This window comes from Hippocampus guttulatus, chromosome 7 (genome assembly GCF_054856545.1).
Source record: "Hippocampus guttulatus isolate MCC_2025c chromosome 7, RoL_Hgut_1.0, whole genome shotgun sequence".
In the NCBI taxonomy this organism is placed as follows: domain Eukaryota; kingdom Metazoa; phylum Chordata; class Actinopteri; order Syngnathiformes; family Syngnathidae; genus Hippocampus; species Hippocampus guttulatus.
This window is the reverse complement of record NC_141267.1, coordinates 6,952,811-6,972,607: the sequence shown is the minus strand read 5'-3', so window position 1 is coordinate 6,972,607 and position 19,797 is coordinate 6,952,811. Positions and strand designations below refer to the sequence as shown.

At 42.6% G+C, this 19,797-nt stretch overlaps 1 protein-coding gene across 1 annotated transcript in view; it reads right to left on the bottom strand.

Moving 5' to 3' along the window:
- fcho1 (FCH and mu domain containing endocytic adaptor 1) overlaps window positions 1-19,416 on the bottom strand; it is a 40,452-nt gene extending 21,036 nt beyond the window's left edge. The window contains exons 1-5 of the mRNA XM_086116007.1: window positions 19,274-19,416; window positions 4,646-4,699; window positions 2,230-2,321; window positions 819-893; window positions 86-227 (exon numbers count right to left, since the gene is read on the bottom strand). Coding sequence (XP_085972133.1) covers window positions 86-227; window positions 819-893; window positions 2,230-2,321; window positions 4,646-4,675 — 339 coding nt within the window. The 5' untranslated portion in view covers window positions 4,676-4,699; window positions 19,274-19,416. The remainder of the gene's footprint in view (window positions 1-85; window positions 228-818; window positions 894-2,229; window positions 2,322-4,645; window positions 4,700-19,273) is intronic.
- Between the last annotated feature and the right edge of the window lie 381 nt (window positions 19,417-19,797).

Genomic DNA, 19,797 nt, shown 5'->3' with positions numbered 1-19,797 from the left:
CAAAAAATATGGTAAAATATATTTTTACCATATTATTCTCTCTTCTATTTACAATGAGAAAAAAAATGTTCCCAAATTAATATACCTTGCGATGAATTTTGACCTGCTCATCCCCGTACTTGTTGATGTCCCGAATTAGATCATTCATCTTTCTCGTGAGCTCAAGATGGCAGAGAGCCAGTTTGTCAGAAGACACCCTGAACACATCCCACATTGGTGCAAACGTCCTGGGGGAAACACACACACACACACACACACACAAACGCAATGCAAATAAGAAGGAATTCAGAAATTCCAGTGCTTCTCGTAACCAAATTGTCTTTTCATGTGAAAGGCTACATGTAATATTGTTTTGGTCAGAGTGCCTTGACTTTTGACCACCACATTGAAATGAGTCCATTTTTGAACATATGGACCACGTAATTAAAATCCATCCATTTCCTGAGATGGTAACAACTAGTATGTGGCCACAGTGACCACCTTCCCCTTTGAAATACACAACATAAGTATTGTTTAAGTATAGCAAGACTGCTCCTTCACTTTGAAAGGATGGACAAATGTTTTCCTGCATAAAAGAATAACATACAATATATATGACAAGATGGTATAAGTGCTTGGATTATGTAAATAGTGCAGAGAACTGGAAGAAACAAAAAAAAAAAAGGGTAAGCAGTGACTGTGAACATTTGGCTAGATGGTTGTGCAGATGGTACTCATCCATAACTAATACGGAGCCATGGCACTATTTATAATAAAGGATCAACACACTTCCACTGACACAATTTATTGACAATCTTTATTTTCATGTGACCACTCACCCTTGTGGGCTTCCATTGCTGGCCATTTTAGCCAGTTTGCCCATGGATTTGGAGTAGGTTTCCTCGATGGCAGCTCTGGAAGAAACAAAAAATATCAGCAGAATAACATTGAGTGACTCTTATTTAAAGATAGTCATGGAAGCCTGAATATAGCAGCACAATTCAGCCCGACACACTCTGCACATCTATAGTGCAAAGGTGCATCGGAGTCATCTTTATTTTTCATTCCTGTCCCTTATTGACGAACTCAAAAAGCAGTGGCGCACAACATCATAATTAAGGCCTGATATTTTAAAGCGGATGCATATTTTATTTCACAGAATGTCAGTGCTAGGTACCGGTAAATGCTAATATACTGTAAGCTATGCTGTAAATATTAATGGACTACGGTAATGTGGAAAGGCTGTGTATTAAACTTTAAAAACAAATCTGCAGACCCCAAGGGGATATGAGGCAACAATATTCATCCAAATATCCAAAGGGGAAACATAATTGTTTCTGAGGACTTTGAGTTTAATATAAACACACACATGGTGCTGTTCTTGAAATATGCTCAAGTTATGTATTTGTGTGGGTATCGAGCTATAAGCTATCACCATTGCTGACAGACGGCAACTACAAAAGAAATTTGGTGCAGTAGGTCTTTTCTTAAAAATCTTCTCTTTTTTTTTTTTAAAGACATCCGGGAACGTAGGTGAAGATGAAGATGGTTGTACTCTTATATTTTATCAGCACCACATACTCGCTCATCCTGTAGGATCGCCCGCTCTTCAATTTTGGACAGCTGGTTTGCTGCCTGTCTCAGCAGAGAAGTGAATTGTCTCTTCCAAGGAATAAGAACAGGGCCTCTGATTATATCACTCGCAGTGACAGTGCATGCTGCCTGTCCGCCCTGCATGAGGAAAGTCATCACTGCTCCCAATTTTATCATAGCTAACTGTTAATTGGAGTAGATCCAATATAATAAACCATTAACTTCAATAAGACATGGGAGCACATCACTTCTGATTCAATGTTAAAAGTGGAACAAATAAGGTCCAACGCAACCTGCTGAAAGACGCTGGTTGATCACCAATTTGGTTTCGAACTCGAAACACTGTAAATGTAAGTAATCTGCAGCAAGGACAAACTGTAACTATGATATCCCCTTTGTCAAGCCAAGCGTACAATATACTGTGTAAGTGTTGCTGAGAGTGTGTTCACGCTACCATCTTCGACAAAGCAGCTTCACGAAGGCATCAATCATGAACAACTTGGAAAGATAAAAGCATGAAATCCAAGTGGGTCTGCTTAAAGCAGTTGAGCAATTTCGCACAACACCGGCAGAATCCCCTCAAACACTCGAAGTACATGCGTGCAGAGATCACACGCATAACCTCCTTCGTAGATTTTCACAAATCACAATCCTTACCTCTCCCGTACAAACTCAGCGAGTTCCTTGGTTGCCAGCTGGCCATGCTTCATGTTGTGGTAAAGCACGTCAAAGCCTGCATTCTTCTCCCCCTGTCAAGACACAAATACGTAACGCAAATTGTTAAAACTCTAGCTGCTAGCTAACAACAAACCAGTGTGACACTCAAAGTAACTCTTTAGTGCTATACTGTAAAGTACATCTGTTTCTGAATAGATTCAGGATGGACAATGACACAGTTTTGGAGGAGGAGGAATTTGACCAACATAACATAGTATTAATTGACGAAATTTGAAATTGACCAAATCAACACCCCATTTAACTGATGGTACCGACATGAATTTTACTACAAAAGCCTGCTTCGTGTCATAAGCCAGGTTTTCAAAAAGCTATGTCCTCTGTAACCTGTTCGAGAAGAACAGACAGATTCCCAGTTAACAGGGGAATGCCTGGAATGGAAAGGAAGGCTTGAAAACACACACACACACACACGCACACACACACACACACACACACACACACACACACACACACACACACACACACACACACACACACACACACACCACAGTAACTGTTCACTCTTGCTGATAGCCGAGTCACTAGGCCCTAGTGTCTGTCAGCTGAACATTCAGTATTAAGGATTGTTAACATTAAACACATTTGAAAAAGAAGAAATATGAGCACTTCCACTTTGAGCAACGCAGCACATTTGAAAAGGCAAATAGATTCAAATATTAACTCAAGGTGTTGTTACTTTGCGCTTCATGACGGCAGACTCGTAACAATTTGTGTTTGATTATATCCGTCCTTAGTCATGAGTTGATTTTGTGAGAAAACTAACTGTGTTCCAGTGTTGCTTGGGGTAACTCCCTTCCTAAGTACGCCACTTCAACTGTGCAACTTTGATTTCTCTTTCAACGAAAGTGGTTTTTTTATGTGTACAGATTCATTTGTGGTGGAGATTTAATGCAATGTATAAGTTTTTTTAAGCAATTTGAAGTGTACATCAGGTGGTAGGAAGAAGTGATTAATCCACTGTTGCTTCACCACGGTTTCCTTTTCAGATTTTGTTGACAACAATGAACACAGATGGTCAATCCTAGGGGGTTGATTTAAAGTGTCATGACACTTATTTGTGAGGCAGACAAAAGAGCCTACAGTTGCTCCTCATAATATTCCTTCTATTGGAACACAATCGCAGAGGAATGTAAAATCAAAACTGCAGGTGCAAAAAAAATCTTTACAACAGCCGTTGGTTCTACATCAGCGGTGCCCAAGTCGCTCCTCAAGACCCCCGATGCAGCCTGTTTTAGGTGTATCCTTACTAGAAACATATGTGCGCTAGATCAAACTGTGAGCAGATGTTAAAAAAAAAAAATGCAATAGTTGAGTCTAATGACAATCTATCACTTGTGAATTATACAACCCCCCTCTTCCCTAGCCCATTGTCAATCTCTAAATTAACATTCTGGTTACACACGAGGGAGCTCATTACCATCACAATGAAGAGACTGAGGGGAGAGAAGGAAGTATGGGGGGGGGGGGTAAAATCTCTACAGGGCAACTTTCGCAAGAGTGCTTCCTGCGAATCAGCGTTTGCTCAGATTGGTCAAGCGGGATGGTAAGTGGCGCTGAAAATTGATCGAAGGAAATTAAAGATGCCGTTAAAGCCTGGGATAGGCTCCAGCATGCCCGCAACCCTCATGACGAAAAGCCATTCAGAAAACGAACGGCTCAAGAACCCTTGGGTATTCGTGCCTTAACACTTAGGGATGCGCATTAAATTTGATGAGTCTAATCAGCTGATTGTGAATATTTTAGTCAATATATCAATTTTGCGGCTAACCAACAGGCCACTTCCCGGCAGTATTGCCATTAGGGGTGAGCGATATACATCACCATCACCCTCCAAAAGGAAAGACACACGAGTCTATCGATGGACACAAATTAGGAAGAAGTGATGAAATCCTCAGTCGGCGAATTAGAGTGCATAAAACGGGCAAAGGAGGAGGAAGTGATGCATTTTCATTCTGTGAATCAGCAGGCAGGATCCAGTCACGTGATTCTGTGATAGCAGCCAAACGACTGTGTTATGCAAATATGGAGGAGTCTCCCATCTTAGCAGATAAATTTATCGCAAGGCGCAAGTCACTTCGTCATTGGCGAAGTGGCCAACGGAGAGCGCACTTGGCCTTGTGGGGTGGGCAAGAAAAGCCAGGCGGCTCGCCGGCCTACAAGGCACTCGGGGAAAACCTTGCTATACAGTATAAAGTCAAGTCAAGTCAACTTTATTGTCAAATGTGCTCTATGTGCAACATACATCACAGATGAAATTTCTTTCCTCTCAACCACAGTGCAAACACAGGTACAGTATATAGTACATAAAATATATTGTAGTTCTTGAGACACTTACCCAAAAGTTGTTCTGAAAGGAAGCCATCATCACTCAACAGATAGTCACCGTGCTCTGTAATAGAAGTGGAAAGGAAGTATATTTGTGAGAACTTTAGTTCATGTTTTGGCAGATCATCTTTTCTTCTTTGCATGCATACTGTCGGAAGACAAAGGTTCTTTAATTCCTTCTTATTTGCAGTCTAACAATCAAAATTCCCGATTTGTGTTTTCTTTTTCCAGAGAGACTAACATCTCCGTACGGCATATTGGAGAGGAGCTAAGTAGCATGAGTTGTGAGTAGAAGAAGAGTCTTTGCTGCAAATGGATCGACACATGTAAGATGAGTTTGAAATGAGATTTAACTGGTCTATATTCAAAGAAAAAACATTTTTTTTTTTTTTTTTTTGCAGGGGCCCATCAAGTACTGTAATCTTGTTTTTTGTCATTTGTGGCAGCCTTAGGTTGTCGCCTACGGTGAACGGCAGGGCCGTTCCGTGTCATAAAGGCTGAGATCTGAACAAGAAAAAACAAGGTTTATTACCAATCTCTTCAAGAAAACACGAGATATATTCAGTGTAGGAAGGATGCTCCTGGGGAATAACAGATTTATAAAAGACTTCAGAAGAACAGCCCAGAGGATGGGCAGGCGAAGGAGGAGTGATTGGAGGGATGGTGAGGTGGAAGAGCCACCAAGGAGGAAACTGATTGGTGCGTGGGCCTACAATACTCGTGTGGTTTAGTTATCAAATCGATTGAACTGAAAAAAAACCCCCACTTGCCTTCCCCCCACTTCTATTCATTGTATGGCCTCCAAAAAAATACATATTGGTCGGGCACGACACAGCGCAGCCTCTCACATTTTTGCAAGTCAATTTAGGGCAAAGGGCAGACAGACTCCACCCAGCTGTGGTCTCCGGTTAATCCGTGCAATTGCAAGCGAGTCATTATTTGGGAATTAATCTCACGCTAGCTGCAATAAAGGTTGATAGCGAACCACTAAACTCGTCGTCAAAAATCGCTGCAAGCTCGGCTTGGAAATGTGAATCTTAAAACACGGTTCTGAATGCAAGATCATGTCAGCAAAAATGCAGTGGATCAGTCAGAAAGACAAAACAAGTGGTTTATCAGCGCAGCCATTCCAAAGTATTATCTGTTCACAGAGCGCAGCCAAACTTGCAGCCTGTCTAACACCACAGATTGCCACCATCCAAAAAAAAAAAAAAACAATTAAGTCTGGTGGACAGATGGGAACGAATGAATGAAATTCTCACACCCTGATAAACACAAGCAGCCCAACGTATTATGACTACCCCAAAACAGCATCTTATCATGCCAATGTGAACATGCTGTATTCCATCCACCACCTCAGAACCCTGGGTACTCGCAGATGTCTCGAACAAAGACATGAAGGACAACAAACTCACACCTCCGCAACACCAACATGGTCTCCTCCCTCGGTGGATTAACATTGCTATGAGAGGTTGAAGAGGTGTTACACCACAGGTCCTGAAGTACAAAATGCTACAGTGCAGGCTCATTCACCACAAGAGCAAGCGCAAAACCGGGTCCAGTACAACGGCAGTGCTGAGCGCATAGTGAGTAATGAACATACTAACAAGGACAAGAACTGGGCAGATGGACTGAACCGTTTTTTCAACCGTTTCGACCAGTCGTCTGTCCCTTCCCCCAACCACCAACTGCAACCACTCTCACTTAGGACTTCTTCTCCTCCCCCTCCTCTTTCGACCAGCTCTCATCAACCCAGTCTGTCACCTGGTTCCTGCCTGTCCGTCACAACAGAGCAGGTGAGGAACCAACTGAGGAAGATGAATGTGAGGAAGGCAGCAGGTCCAGACAAGATCAGTTCCCGGCTCCTCAGGACCTGCTCTGACCAGCTGTGTGACATTGTCCAGCACATGTTCAACCTGAGCCTGAAGCTGGGCAGAACTCCACAGCTGTGGAAAACTTCGTGCCTGGTCCCAGTGCCCAAGACCCCCCACCCTAAGGAGTTGAACAGCTACAGACCGGTGGCGCTGACGTCTCACCTGATGAAGACACTGGAGAGACTCGTCCTCGCCCACGTTCGACCGCTGGTGAGCCCGGCACTGGACCCGCTGCAGTTTGCCTATCAGCCTGGCATCGGCGTGGAAGACGCCATTATCTACCTCCTCCACTCAGTGCTGTCACACTTGGAGAAGGCTGGGAGCACTGTGAGAATCATGTTCTTTGATTTCTCCAGTGCCTTCAACACCATCCAGCCCAACTTGCTGGGAGGCAAACTGCAGGACCGGAGTGGACCACCATCTCACAGCATGGATCATTGACTACCTCACAAATCGGCCGCAGTACGTGAGGTTGCAGAGCTGTGAGTCGGACAGGCTTCTCTGCAGCACTGGAGCGCCGCAGGGGACTGTTCTGGCTCCATTCCTGTTCATCCTCTACACCTCGGACTTCAGACACGCCACTCCAACCTGCCACCTTCAGAAGTTCTCCGATGACTCTGCGATTGTTGGCCTCATTACAGAGGGGGACGATCGGGAGTACAGGGGAATGACAAAGGACTTTGTGGACTGGTGCCAGCAGAATCTCCTCCAGATCAACCCTAGGAAAACTAAGGAGTTGGTTGTGGATTTCTGCAGGAAACAGTCCTCACCGGCACCGATGAACATCCAGGGTATGGACATAGAGAGGGTGACCTCCTACAAGTACCTAGGTGTTCTTCTGAACAACAAACTGGACTGGTCTACAAACACGGACAACCTGATTAGGAAAGGACAGAGCCGACTCTTCCTACTCAGGAAACTGAGGTCTTTTGGGGTTCAGGGGTCGCTCCTTAAGACTTTCTATAACTCGGTGGTGGCCTCGGCCATCCATTATGGCATTGTCTGCTGGTCAGGCAGCATCTCAGCCCGGGACAGAAAGAGACTGGAGCGACTGGTCAGGAAGGCCAGTTCTGTCCGGGGTTGCTCCCTTGACACTCTGGAGGAGGTGGGCAACAGAAGGATGCTAACTAAGCTAAAAGCTATGATGGACAGTCCCTCCCACCCTCTCCAGCCCGCCCTGACAGCACTAGGTAGCTCCTTCAGCCAGAGACTGTTACACCCGCGCTGCAAGAAGGAGAGATACAGACGCTCGTTCCTACCAACTGCTGTCAGGCTGCTGAATAAAAAATAGCAACAATAATATTTAATAATTGAATGATGTGGAAAACAACTGTAAATAGCACTGCGATTTATCCATTTTGTATTTATATTGCACTTAATTGGATGGTGTTTGTTTGTTTTTTCTTCTTCTTTCTGCCTACATTCTTGCTGCTGGAGGCTGTAAATTTCCCCAGTGTGGGACTAATAAAGGATATCTTATCTTATCTTAAACCGTTTCAATAGGACAGGTACAGGTTTAAAGCAGACAAACCTACGTGGTTTAATCATAGCCATCAATGCAAGAATCTTTCAAGCTGATGAGGAAATGAAGATAATTAAAAAATAATAATAATTTAAACTAATTTCTCCACGTTTATCTGAAACCTGAGTTCAGTCACAGTGGTTTGCATTTGAAGAGCCATTAGCTTCTAACCTCCCAGTTTGCTGGCTCCTTTCTGTGAGCATTTTGCATTCTCTTTCCATGTGTTGTCCAAGATAATTAAACACTAATAATTGCAGTTCAGTGGAAACCTTCACGGCGCATTGACTGATCTGTCCCTCAGTTTGGCAAAACAGGCAGAGAAGACCATATTGTGTCAGGCCTTATTTGTCAGTTGAGCTGCAAACAAGCATATGAGTGTAACGGACACCAGCTTGTGCTATGTACGTTCATAAAACCTCACAGCTCTGAGCCTTCAGAGGGCACTGGCCACTGAGTTGGCACCCTGAGCCTTGAGCTCAGCGGTCGGCGCACAACACTTCAGGCGGATGACGTGGTGGTACTGCGTGTTCGAACCCCGAGTGGGTATGAGATGGATGGAGCAGAAATGGAATAGGTGTGGCCACGGATGTTGGGATAGAGACGCTTCGTAGTTTTATGCAGAATTGCCACAATCTGCACTGGCCCTGTATGCCTGTATCCATGATATTATATGCTAAGTTTCAATGATTAGTTCATATTTAGTGTCTTTATACTATATTAAGCTTTTAAGAAAAGAGTACTTCTCTGAAGTTACTTATTCGCGTGTTGTTTTTTGTTTTTGTAGTCTAAAATCTCACTGAATGTTTAAGTTCTGACATTTGCTGGTCTTTATAACTTGTTCAAGCCATTCCTTATGGAAGGATTTAACCTGATGGGAAGCATGGTACAAAGATCAATGATGAGTGATCAAAATATTGAATACATTGAATATTAAATATTTTAAAATGCAAGTACATTTTGATTTTATTGTATTTATTCATGATACTGACCCGACTGAATTTCGGGTGGCCCTACACAGTCATGTAGTGGCCCGAGCCACTGTTAATGTAGAACAAAGGGCAGGACTGTTTTTTGCTATGGACAATGTGGGTGACCATTCAGGGAATAATCGATGTGAGGGCACACAAGCGCCCTCAAAAAAAAAAAAACTAATGATCAAATAAGCGAAACTCAAAACGAAACGACAGTTTTCTAGACTACCACTTATTTCCATGTCAAGTTAGTGACGTGGGCACTGGGGCATCTTCAGTGTCACCTCAATTTGCTGCTGAGAATCATACAGGTTGTTTGTGTCTGAACATTAACATTTTCTTCCAGCTCTACTAAAATGTTAAGTTTGGGGCCACTGTGCTCATGATGAAAGCAGCCCCCTCGACTCTCTACAGGAGAAGCAGTTGTGAAAGTGAATGCATTGTCAATTTGAAGTATCCTGTTTTAGAAACCAGAGATGAAAATTAAAACGTTATTAGATTCTTTGAGGGGCGGCCCGGTAGTCCAGTGGTTAGCACGTCGGCTTCACAGTGCAGAGGTACCGGGTTGAATTCCAGCTCCGGCCTCCCTGTGTGGAGTTTGCATGTTCTCCCCGGGCCTGTGTGGGTTTTCTCCGGGTGCTCCGGTTTCCTCCCACATTCCAAAAACATGCATGGCAGGCTGATTGGACGCTCTAAATTGTCCCTAGGTGTGAGTGTGGGCGTGAATGGTTGTTCATCTCTGTGTGCCCTGCGATTGGCTGGCAACTGATTCAGGGTGTCCCCGCCTACTGCCCGAAGACGGCTGGGATAGGCTCCAGCACCCCCCGCGACCCTAGTGAGGATCAAGCGGTTCGGAAAATGGATGGATGGATAGATTCTTTGATTAATCAAAATAATCGATGGATTAATCGATTTTTTTAATCATCATTAGTTGCAGCCTAAATTGAAAATCAACATATTGAAAATCAGAAAATCAGACATTGCTTTTCATTTGTGGTTCAACAGAATTATTTTATGCAACAAAACCATGAAAATAATTCTTATTCATTGTAGTCTCGCTGATCATTTCAACAGCGGTGGGTGACCCTTGTAAATACATCAACAACGTCTGAATCGTCCTACATATATTCATTCTGTAGGCGATTCATTAATCATTTCATCATGTTCACAACATATTCTGCACTCTCAAATTGTCATTGCAAACCACAACCAAACAACAAAGCTTAACACAAAGGCAAATCAAACATAATTACCAGGGCAGGAACATAACTTGCATTTAATGACAAGTACACAAAAGCCATTAAAGTGATAAAAGACTTGGCTTTCACTGAGAGAGAGGAAATGTGGGGAAAATCCGAGTGATCAACATGGGCCAGGCAATATCCCCATTGTCAGAACCTGAATGTAGTTTTGTCAATGCAGCACTACTGCAGTCTGTGACCATGTGCCAGGCAGCCATAGCTTGCATGAGCATACATTAGTCTGCCACAGAAAGCACTTCACAAACTAACAAGGATGTCCGCACAACCCCTCAGTGAATTAAGACCATGATTCCACTAGTAGCCATTTACAATATTTAATGACTCAAATTACATCACATTTTTTGCTTAAAAAAGGCCTGTGATATTATAGCACAAAACTATTTTACATCAGCACTAGTTAACCTATAGATGTGGAAACGACAGGATATCAAAAAGAGAGCGATTCAAGAAGTAGACATTCATTACACTGATACTGAAAGCAACAACATGATAAGATTTCCCAAAATAAGTCTGTCAAAATGGTGAACGTGGTTGGAATGGGTTGTTCAACCTGAATACTGTGCACTGAGAATTTTCAAATGTTAATGAGTTCCAGAGAAAGTGCTTGTTGGGTTTTTTGTATATGCAGGAAAGAAAAAAAATGCCTAGTTATCAAAAAACCGCCTCCAAATGTCAGTAAAATAGTACTTCATATCTCCTCGACCCTTTCGACTCTACGCTAGTTAGGGAACCATTTCTCCAATTGGCTGACCCATTTCGGTAAGAAAAATATTCACCAATAACCTTTTACAGGCGGATAATCCTAAATCTACATGTCAAATTTACCTTGATGTTTCAAACGTAATCACTTCCCCTAAAACAGGAGTGGCCAAACATGGACTGCTCCCAAGTTGACTGCGAGGGGTGTGTTGTTCAATGTTCCATCAAAGCTGCACACGTGAGCAATTGTGCATAGCTCTCACTCTGTCAGCACATCCCACGCGCACGCGCACGCACACGCACACACACACACACACTCTCGTTCATGTCCACCCCATTTTAATCTACAAAAAGGACACCGCACCATTCCCACCCCCCTTATAGTTTCACAGATGGTGTTGCAACATGCAGGACAACTGCCCTCCAGGACCTGACCTTGGCTAGGTCGGCTAACGGTCCCCGCAGCAGCGAGACTGCCGCCGTCAACTTCGGGCTACTTAACATCCGTTCGCTTACTGGGAAGGGTAATCTCATTCAAGATATCCTCACGGACCGTAAGATTGACATTCTTTGCTTAAATGAAACCTGGCAAACTCCCGGGGACTTCTCACAGCTGAACGATTCCACTCCCCCGGGATTTGTTTACATTTCCAAGCCCCGCGATTCTGGTCGCGGAGGAGGTCTCGCGATAGTTTACCGCGAGAAGTGGAAAGTACTTCCGGTTTCTCTCCCTCCACTTTCCTCCTTTGAATGCCTTGCCTGTCAAATATCCGGATCCATTCCCACGATTATTGCCACAGTGTACCGCTCCCCCAAACCCCACCGCGACTTCTTAAATGAAGTGTCTGCTGTCCTCACCCATCTCTCCTCTCTGTCACCAAATGTAATAATCCTGGGAGATTTTAATATACATATGGACAACACTGCTCTTCCTCTCACCATTGACTTCACTTCTTCAATTAACAGTTTTGGTTTTGATCAATTTGTAGATTTTCCCACACACATCAAAGGTCACACCCTGGATCTGATCTGCTGCTCTGGTATTTCCCCCTCCAACTGTACTGCTGATGAACTTCCAATAACGGACCACTTCCTTATCTCATTCAACATTACACTCCAGCTCTCAACTGCCAAATCACCCCGGACCATCGTTTACCGTAATATTAAAGACATTAACATTGACTCTCTCACTGCATGGCTGACCACCCTGACTCTGGACATTGATTCCACTCCTGATGATTTGGTTGTCCAATATAACTCTGGTCTCATCAGCATCCTCAATACGCTCGCCCCTGTCAAGTCCCGCTCTGTCCTTTTTACTCGGTCTGCCCCTTGGTTCACCCCTCATCTCCGTTCCTTGAAATCCCAAACCCGGCAGCTTGAGAGACTTTATAGGAAAACCGGCCTCACTGCTCACAAGGACATCTATGCAGCTCAACTATCCCTCTACAAGGATTCCATCTCTCAAGCAAAATCACATTACTACTCTGGACTCATCTGCTCCAATGCTGGAAATACTAAGACTCTCTTTTCCCTTTGGAACAGAATCACTCAACCCCCTGACTCCCTACCACCTCACTTTTATTCTCGTGACACCTGCAACGCACTTCTCCTCTTTTTCAACAAAAAAATCAACAGAATCCAACAGAATCCTCTGTACCTTTCCCCTCCTCTGACCTTCTCACCCCTTGCAAACTGTTCTCTTCTTTTGAACTCCCCCATCTCTCATTAATTTCAGACCTCGTCATTAAATCCAAGACGTCAGCTCGATCCCCTCCCCACAGTTCTGGTCAAATCCTGCCTACCCTCTCTGCTTCCCTTCATCTCAGCCATTATCCATTCCTCTCTGTCGACTGGAATTGTTCCTGTGCTCTTCAAAACTGCAGCTGTCACCCCAATCCTGAAAAAACCCGGTTCAGATCCCAATGACTTCAATAACCTACGCCCCATTTCCCATCTTCCCTTCATTTCGAAAATTCTGGAGAAAACTGTCGCCTCTCAGCTCCACTCCCACCTCACCGACAATAGTCTTTATGAACAATTCCAGTCCGGCTTCCGTCCCCGTCACAGTACTGAAACAGCCCTCATAAAAATCACAAACGATCTTCTCATGGCAGCAGACTCTGGCCTAATCTCCATCCTCATCCTCCTTGACCTGAGTGCAGCCTTCGACACAATCTCTCACCCCATCCTCCTCAACAGACTCTCTACCATAGGCATCACCAACACCCCTCTACGTTGGTTCCACTCATATCTCACTGGCCGCTCTCAGTTCATTCAACTTGATTCTTTTACTTCACAATCCCTCCCCGTCTCTTCTGGTGTTCCCCAGGGTTCTGTCCTAGGTCCGCTCCTTTTCATTGTCTACCTCCTTCCGCTCGGAAACATTTTCCGCAAATTTGGCTTACACTTTCACTGCTTTGCGGATGACACCCAGCTCTACCTCTCCAGCAAACCCGACGCTTCTCTCCCACCCTCATCCCTCTCTCACTGTCTCTCAGAAATCAAATCTTGGTTCACCCATAATTTCCTCAAGCTAAACAGCAATAAAACTGAACTCCTACTCGTCGGTACCAAATCCACTCTAAACAAAGCCGACAGTTTCTCCCTCATAATTGATAATGCCACTATATCTCCTTCCCCCCAGGTGAAGAGTCTGGGTGTCATCCTTGACAGTTCACTATCCTTTCACTCCCACATCAATAACATTACCCGGTCCGCTCATTTCCACCTTCGCAATATAAACCGCCTCCGTCCCTCACTCACTCCTCACACCACTGGTATCCTTGTTCACAGTCTCGTCACTTCCCGTATTGACTACTGTAACTCACTCCTCTTCGGTGTCCATCAAAAATTCCTCCATAAACTTCAACTTGTTCAGAATTCAGCAGCCCGGATCATCACGAGAACCCCCTCCTTCCATCATATCACCCCCATCCTCCGACAGCTCCACTGGCTTCCTGTCAAACTTAGAATCAACTTCAAATTACTTCTCTATACATTCAAAGCCATCCATAACCTTGCGCCCCCCTATCTGTCAGATCTTCTTCAAATCTCCATTCCCTCTCGCTCACTCAGGTCCTCATCCTCCCTCCACCTTTTTCTACCCTCTGCCCGTCTCAGTACAATGGGGCGCAGAGCCTTCAGTCGCTCTGCCCCCAAACTCTGGAACTCACTTCCTCCCAACATTCATAATATTGACTCTCTTTCCATACTCAAAACCCAGCTCAAAACCCACCTATTCAGACTTGCCTACCCGCCTTAAATCTTTCTTTCTTTGTTTATTATTTTATCTGTGTTTTACTATTGCTCTTGGTTGTACAGTGTCCTTGAGTGTTATGAAAGGCGCTTACAAATGTGATGTATTATTATTATTATTATTATTATTATTTTGACACCTATGGTATAGAGTCCAGGGGTGCCCAAACTTTTTGGACCGAAGATCGACTTTTCAATCAACCAACCTCCTGCGATGGACCAGTTACCGCACACGCACATACACACGCACGCCGTGATGAGCAACAGCCTGAGAAGGAGGCATGCGATGCATTTTGGCAGCCTATTAACTATTGTAGCTCACGCTTACCATTTTAAAATGCTTCTCTCTGCCCTTCAGATTCCAATTCTTTGCCCGTGCCCTCATTGAATTGTACACGAAACAAACTCTGAATGAGAATAATGATAACAATAAAAGATATAGCGCAACAGCTCTGATCACAAGCTGCAATTGCAGACTGCTGAGCGCTAACAACTTCCAGTGACGCAGGTCACGCGCCACCGTAGGTTAAAGATTTACCCGTTTTTTTTTTTTTGGAATACGTTTTGTGAAAATGAGACTTATAGGATGATTAGTGTGCAGTGTACATTAACACAAAAAATATATTACTAATATGGACACCTAACTAATACCCTACAAACATTAAGTGATGTTACTACAGAAGAATTGTGAATGATTTAAAAATAAACAAACCACAAAATATGAAATCCATCCTTAGTTAAAAGCCAGTAACCATTTATTAAATAAAATAAATAAACAAAAAGAAGACCTGAAGGCAATTACCACTTAACTTAAGCTCTGTATAGTTATTTTTGTTTGTTTGTTTAAAAAATAAATATGAGTTGATCATCGTACACAGCGAGGCAGTAAATGAACTACTAACCCAGAAAGCGAGCCAGAACCAGAGTGCCCCAGGATCCTTCCATCTGTGGAAGAGAGGCACCTTGGCTGTACACATTCACAGCCTCGAGCACAGGTCATGGTCTTTCATGAAGGCTGAAACAGTATTTCTTAGCAAGACTATGCACTAAACGGGATGTCTATGTAATCGGTAGCGTCCGACCGCATTGTGTTGAAGAATATTGACGCCGGCCAACAGGATTTCCTGGATTGGCTGTGTTTAACTGTCCCAATCACAAAGCCTGACGAAAATAGCAGAAAACAATATCATCCCCTCAATTAGTGATACTGTACAGTGTGCCTCTCCCCATGGACATCAATAGAAAAAGGGCCCCACATAACACAACATACCTGACGAAAACAGCAGAAAACAATGTCATCGCATTAATTAGAGTGATACAGTGTGCCCCTACATAAATTATAAGGCACAGCAATGTACTAAAATACATAAACCTGTAAATGAAAACAAAACTTTCTTCCAGCTCTACAAAATGCCCACCTCCGCATGGACATCAAGAGGAAAAAGGGGGGAGTTGTTCTGAAAAGAGGCAGTGCCAGATTACCGGTAATCGCTGAAGTGGGGGAACACATAAATATATTTATTGCACCCTTTGATAACGGAGGGAGGATATAGTAAAAGAACACTATAATTATAATACAATAAAATAACAGACATGTACGACCGAACTGTGGCGCAGTGTGCAAGGTTTTGTTACTAATTTGATTGAATAGCTGAAAATCGGCAACTAGTTTTGCTGCAATTTGAAATTTGAATTGCAAATTAATGACATTTAATCATTTCAGCTGTAATTGCCAATCAAAACTGCCACAAATCAGGTTTTTAACAACAAACATGACGTTCCTGGATATGAAGTAAGATCCAGCCAGTTAATACAACCTATGTGGTACATATACGTACATTCTATTTTAAAATAATACAGAGCTACATGATTTCATATGTACCTGAGGCTGAAAAGCAAAGCATAGAGAGTCTCTGCTGCCGCAGTCTCTGCCTCTCAAATTGCCACACACACACACACACTGTCCTTTAATTCTATCCCTTTTCCTCTCTTTTTACTACTAAAATATCTCAACAGTGGCCAGGGCAATCTACTTCTTCGTAGACGAATTCAACACAATACAGTATATTCATCCACACATCCATTATGTATACTGTTGATCCAGTTCAGGGTTGAGGGGAGGACAACGCAGGCATGGCCTCAAGACTTTGTTTCCTGATACAAACACAAAGGTTCACAATTTTTCCGTTGCAGCATGTCGGTAGGTGTGTTTGCAATCGTGCAGCTCGCTCATGGTGCTCAATGTGCTGCGGCCCTTGAACTTGATTGCTTTGCTTGTGTTGTGTGGAACAAATTCAATTCGCTCTTTGGGGCTTGATGCTTCCCTGCCACTGAGTTATGGCAATGCGGGGCAGATTAATTTTCCATATGAAAATTAAGTTAATATATGATTAACACATCATGGCCAGTTGATGTGGAGCCAATCATTCAGAAGGAGAGAAACAAGATCAAAGAAATCCTTAAATTCAATATGTAAGGTCAAACTATACGTATTATGCATGGCTGTAACCATGTGCATATTCTTGCTCTTTGCCTGTTTAGAACAATTTACTAGGTGTCAATAAACTCATCCATTCAAACCTAAATGCAAAACGGGGGGGCGGGGGGGATTATTCACCTGCCTCTCTCATTTTCCTGCAAGTGTTACCGTTGCTCTGTTCACACAATTGGCTGCAACGTCTGTCGGTAATTTTAATTTGGCATGTTCTGACTTTCTCCCAGCTTCGGAGTTCTCCTCAGTCATCATTTCTCCTCATTTTTTGTGCTTGCCCCAGTCTCTTACTAGCAATAGTTACGAGTTTAAACTGTTTAGCTGACTATATAACAAGAGATCCACTCGGATTCAGATTGTAAAAGGAAGGAATAAAAGTAGCAGGACAACAGTGGGAGAAAAAAAAGGACGTGAATGGGCTCTACACTTTTGCACTGGTAAAAGTGGTGCGACCAATATTTCAGTTGGTCGCACAAGCATAGATTTTGTCGCACCCTTTTGACAGCATGTATGGCATGATCATATTTGCTGAAGTATAGTGATTGAAATTGGCATAGTGTAGTTTCACATTATATTAAGATGGAAAGTACAGTAACAAGATATATTTGAAGAATATTTTGCTGCAACAAGAACTTTGTTTGCGACAAGCAGCGGCTGAAAAAGCAGACCAATTATTTTGTATAACTTTAAAAAAGGACAAAAAAAACAGAAAACGATACTACAGAAAAAAATTAAAACATCAGTAAAAAGCAGAGAAATACACAGTAATTGCTGACAGCATTCTTTCTGTATTAGTTGAACAAAATACTATAAAGGTACAAATTAGAATGCTTTTGATAAGATTAAAAACTAAATTTTGCACATTTTTAAACACAAATTGAACATGGAAAAAAAATTCATCCATTTCATAATTTATATTCACGCCACGGCATCAAAAGATTTGTAGTTCATTATTTAAGCCTTTGGGGAGTGTAAAATCTCATTGGCAGCATGATTGCCAGAACCGTCCTGGAAATAGATCGTCCGTTCAGGAAAATTAACAGATTTTTTTCCAAAATTCTCGATGGTCACCTCACCCACATTTATATAAAGAATATGTCGTATATAGAGGCTGGTGAAAACTCTGCATGTCCAATCCCTTTTTTTCTCTTCTCTCTTCATTTGTTCACTTATTTTGTCTTTGTCTGCGGCCACAGCGACATAGAAGATTTTGAGGTAGCAGCAGCAGAAGATTGAGGGGAACAAATTACGGTCATTTTTTTGTTGCCCGACTTGTGTTAAATAAACACATAATAGAAAATTAGATCATGGCTCATTTTACATTTTTCGTTTTCCAATTTTTAGATGAAAAATGGGACATAGCTCGTTCTCGGGAGACTGCAACACTGCCTCTTAGTGGCTGGAGGAAATACGGCCTTTCCACACATATGAATACCCGAAACCTGTGCGTGAGAATACCTTTTAATGGCATGTGTCGTTTGTCTCAAAAATAAACGTGCATGTCCGCAGATCCACAAACGCACATTACAATACAATACATGCTGATTTATATGGCGCTTTCACAACAGCATTCAACACTTTACAAGCAGAATTGAATCTTTACAAGCAGTAAGTCATGGTAAATGCACACACACAAAATTAAAATCAACAACATATGTGAAAATCAAGCGTATATTTGTGGATCTGCAAAACACGTGAAAATCTCAACTATATTTGTGGATCTTGAAAATGTGAAAATTGCGGCTATAAATGCAGCCATTCATCCATACATACATAGTGTGTTTTGAAACAATGTAATCCAATTGATCTTGAGAATAGTGAGAATGGAAAATTTCAATAAACTTATTGGAACATCTATCAAACAATGAAGTGCGACTGGAGACCAACAAACCAGAAACCAAATGCTACTGAGTTTTAATCTTTTGACTAGTATTTGCAAGTAGCAATGTGTTCAAGAGATCTTACTGAACGTAAAACTATTTGTCCAATGCCATGGATGGCACCTGTGATGATAGACTAAGAATTTACAAGACATCACAGAAGCGAAATGAAGAGATAGCGTGTTTGCGTACATGTAGTTACGCTGCCACTTTTGCAAGTATTTAACTGTGCAAATTTAGGAATTCGTATCATGAGATATTTAAAATGGCTGAAACAAATAGTCTATAAAATCTGTTGACAACACAATTCACACTGAGTACTGACTTAAGCTAAAACTTGGCATTCATTTTAATCAATACATTCAATTTACTGATCAAATTAATGCGAACTTTGAATACACTTTGAATACCTGTACACCTCAAAGAAAATACGTTTCTATGACGGTAAATATAACAAAGCTTTTAAACGTGGTTCCACATTAACATACATTTTGGAACTAATATTCAAGTTTCTTCAGGTGAACTGCACCTTTGTTGCGTTAGCTTGAGTCAAACAACTGCGCCAACGGGAGGGCTGTCACATACATGGTTCGAACAACCCGTGCGACGCCTTCACAAATAAACATGCGTTCATAACGGTGGTTGAATAAACGTAAATTGAAATAAAAGGTGATTTATGACCTGTGCAGACTTCTGTGAAGACATTTATATTGCATTGTCCTCCCCCGGTGTTTGAGTAGCGTCCATCCGACAGTCTTGTATGTGGCTCCAGTGGTCTGCTCACTGTAGTAGAAATGAGCGACGCTTTCCAGAGTACACTCCCGGTTCCAACCTGCACAAAGACGATTGGCTACCAAGCCCGTCATTCAGAGAGAACCGTGAAAGTAGGCATAGCAACCGTAAAAAGGAGTGTTTAAGAGTGAACACTAGTATCCTATTGGTTGATTAATTCCATATGAAGCCACGCCTTGGCTCAGCTGCAGATATTAGATAGCGTTTGTCATTTAATGGTGGCTTCTCTTGCTGTAACTAAGAATATTGCCAATTTACAACGCGGGCCAAAGTCTGTGAATATCATTAGCTTCAGTTTGATACCACTCCCGCATACTATGCTTTGCAGTGAATGCTATTTGTCGTGACCGCTATTCACTGCTACTTTCAAATTCAACTGTAGACAATCCTAATTAGCAAGCGACGGCACCCCC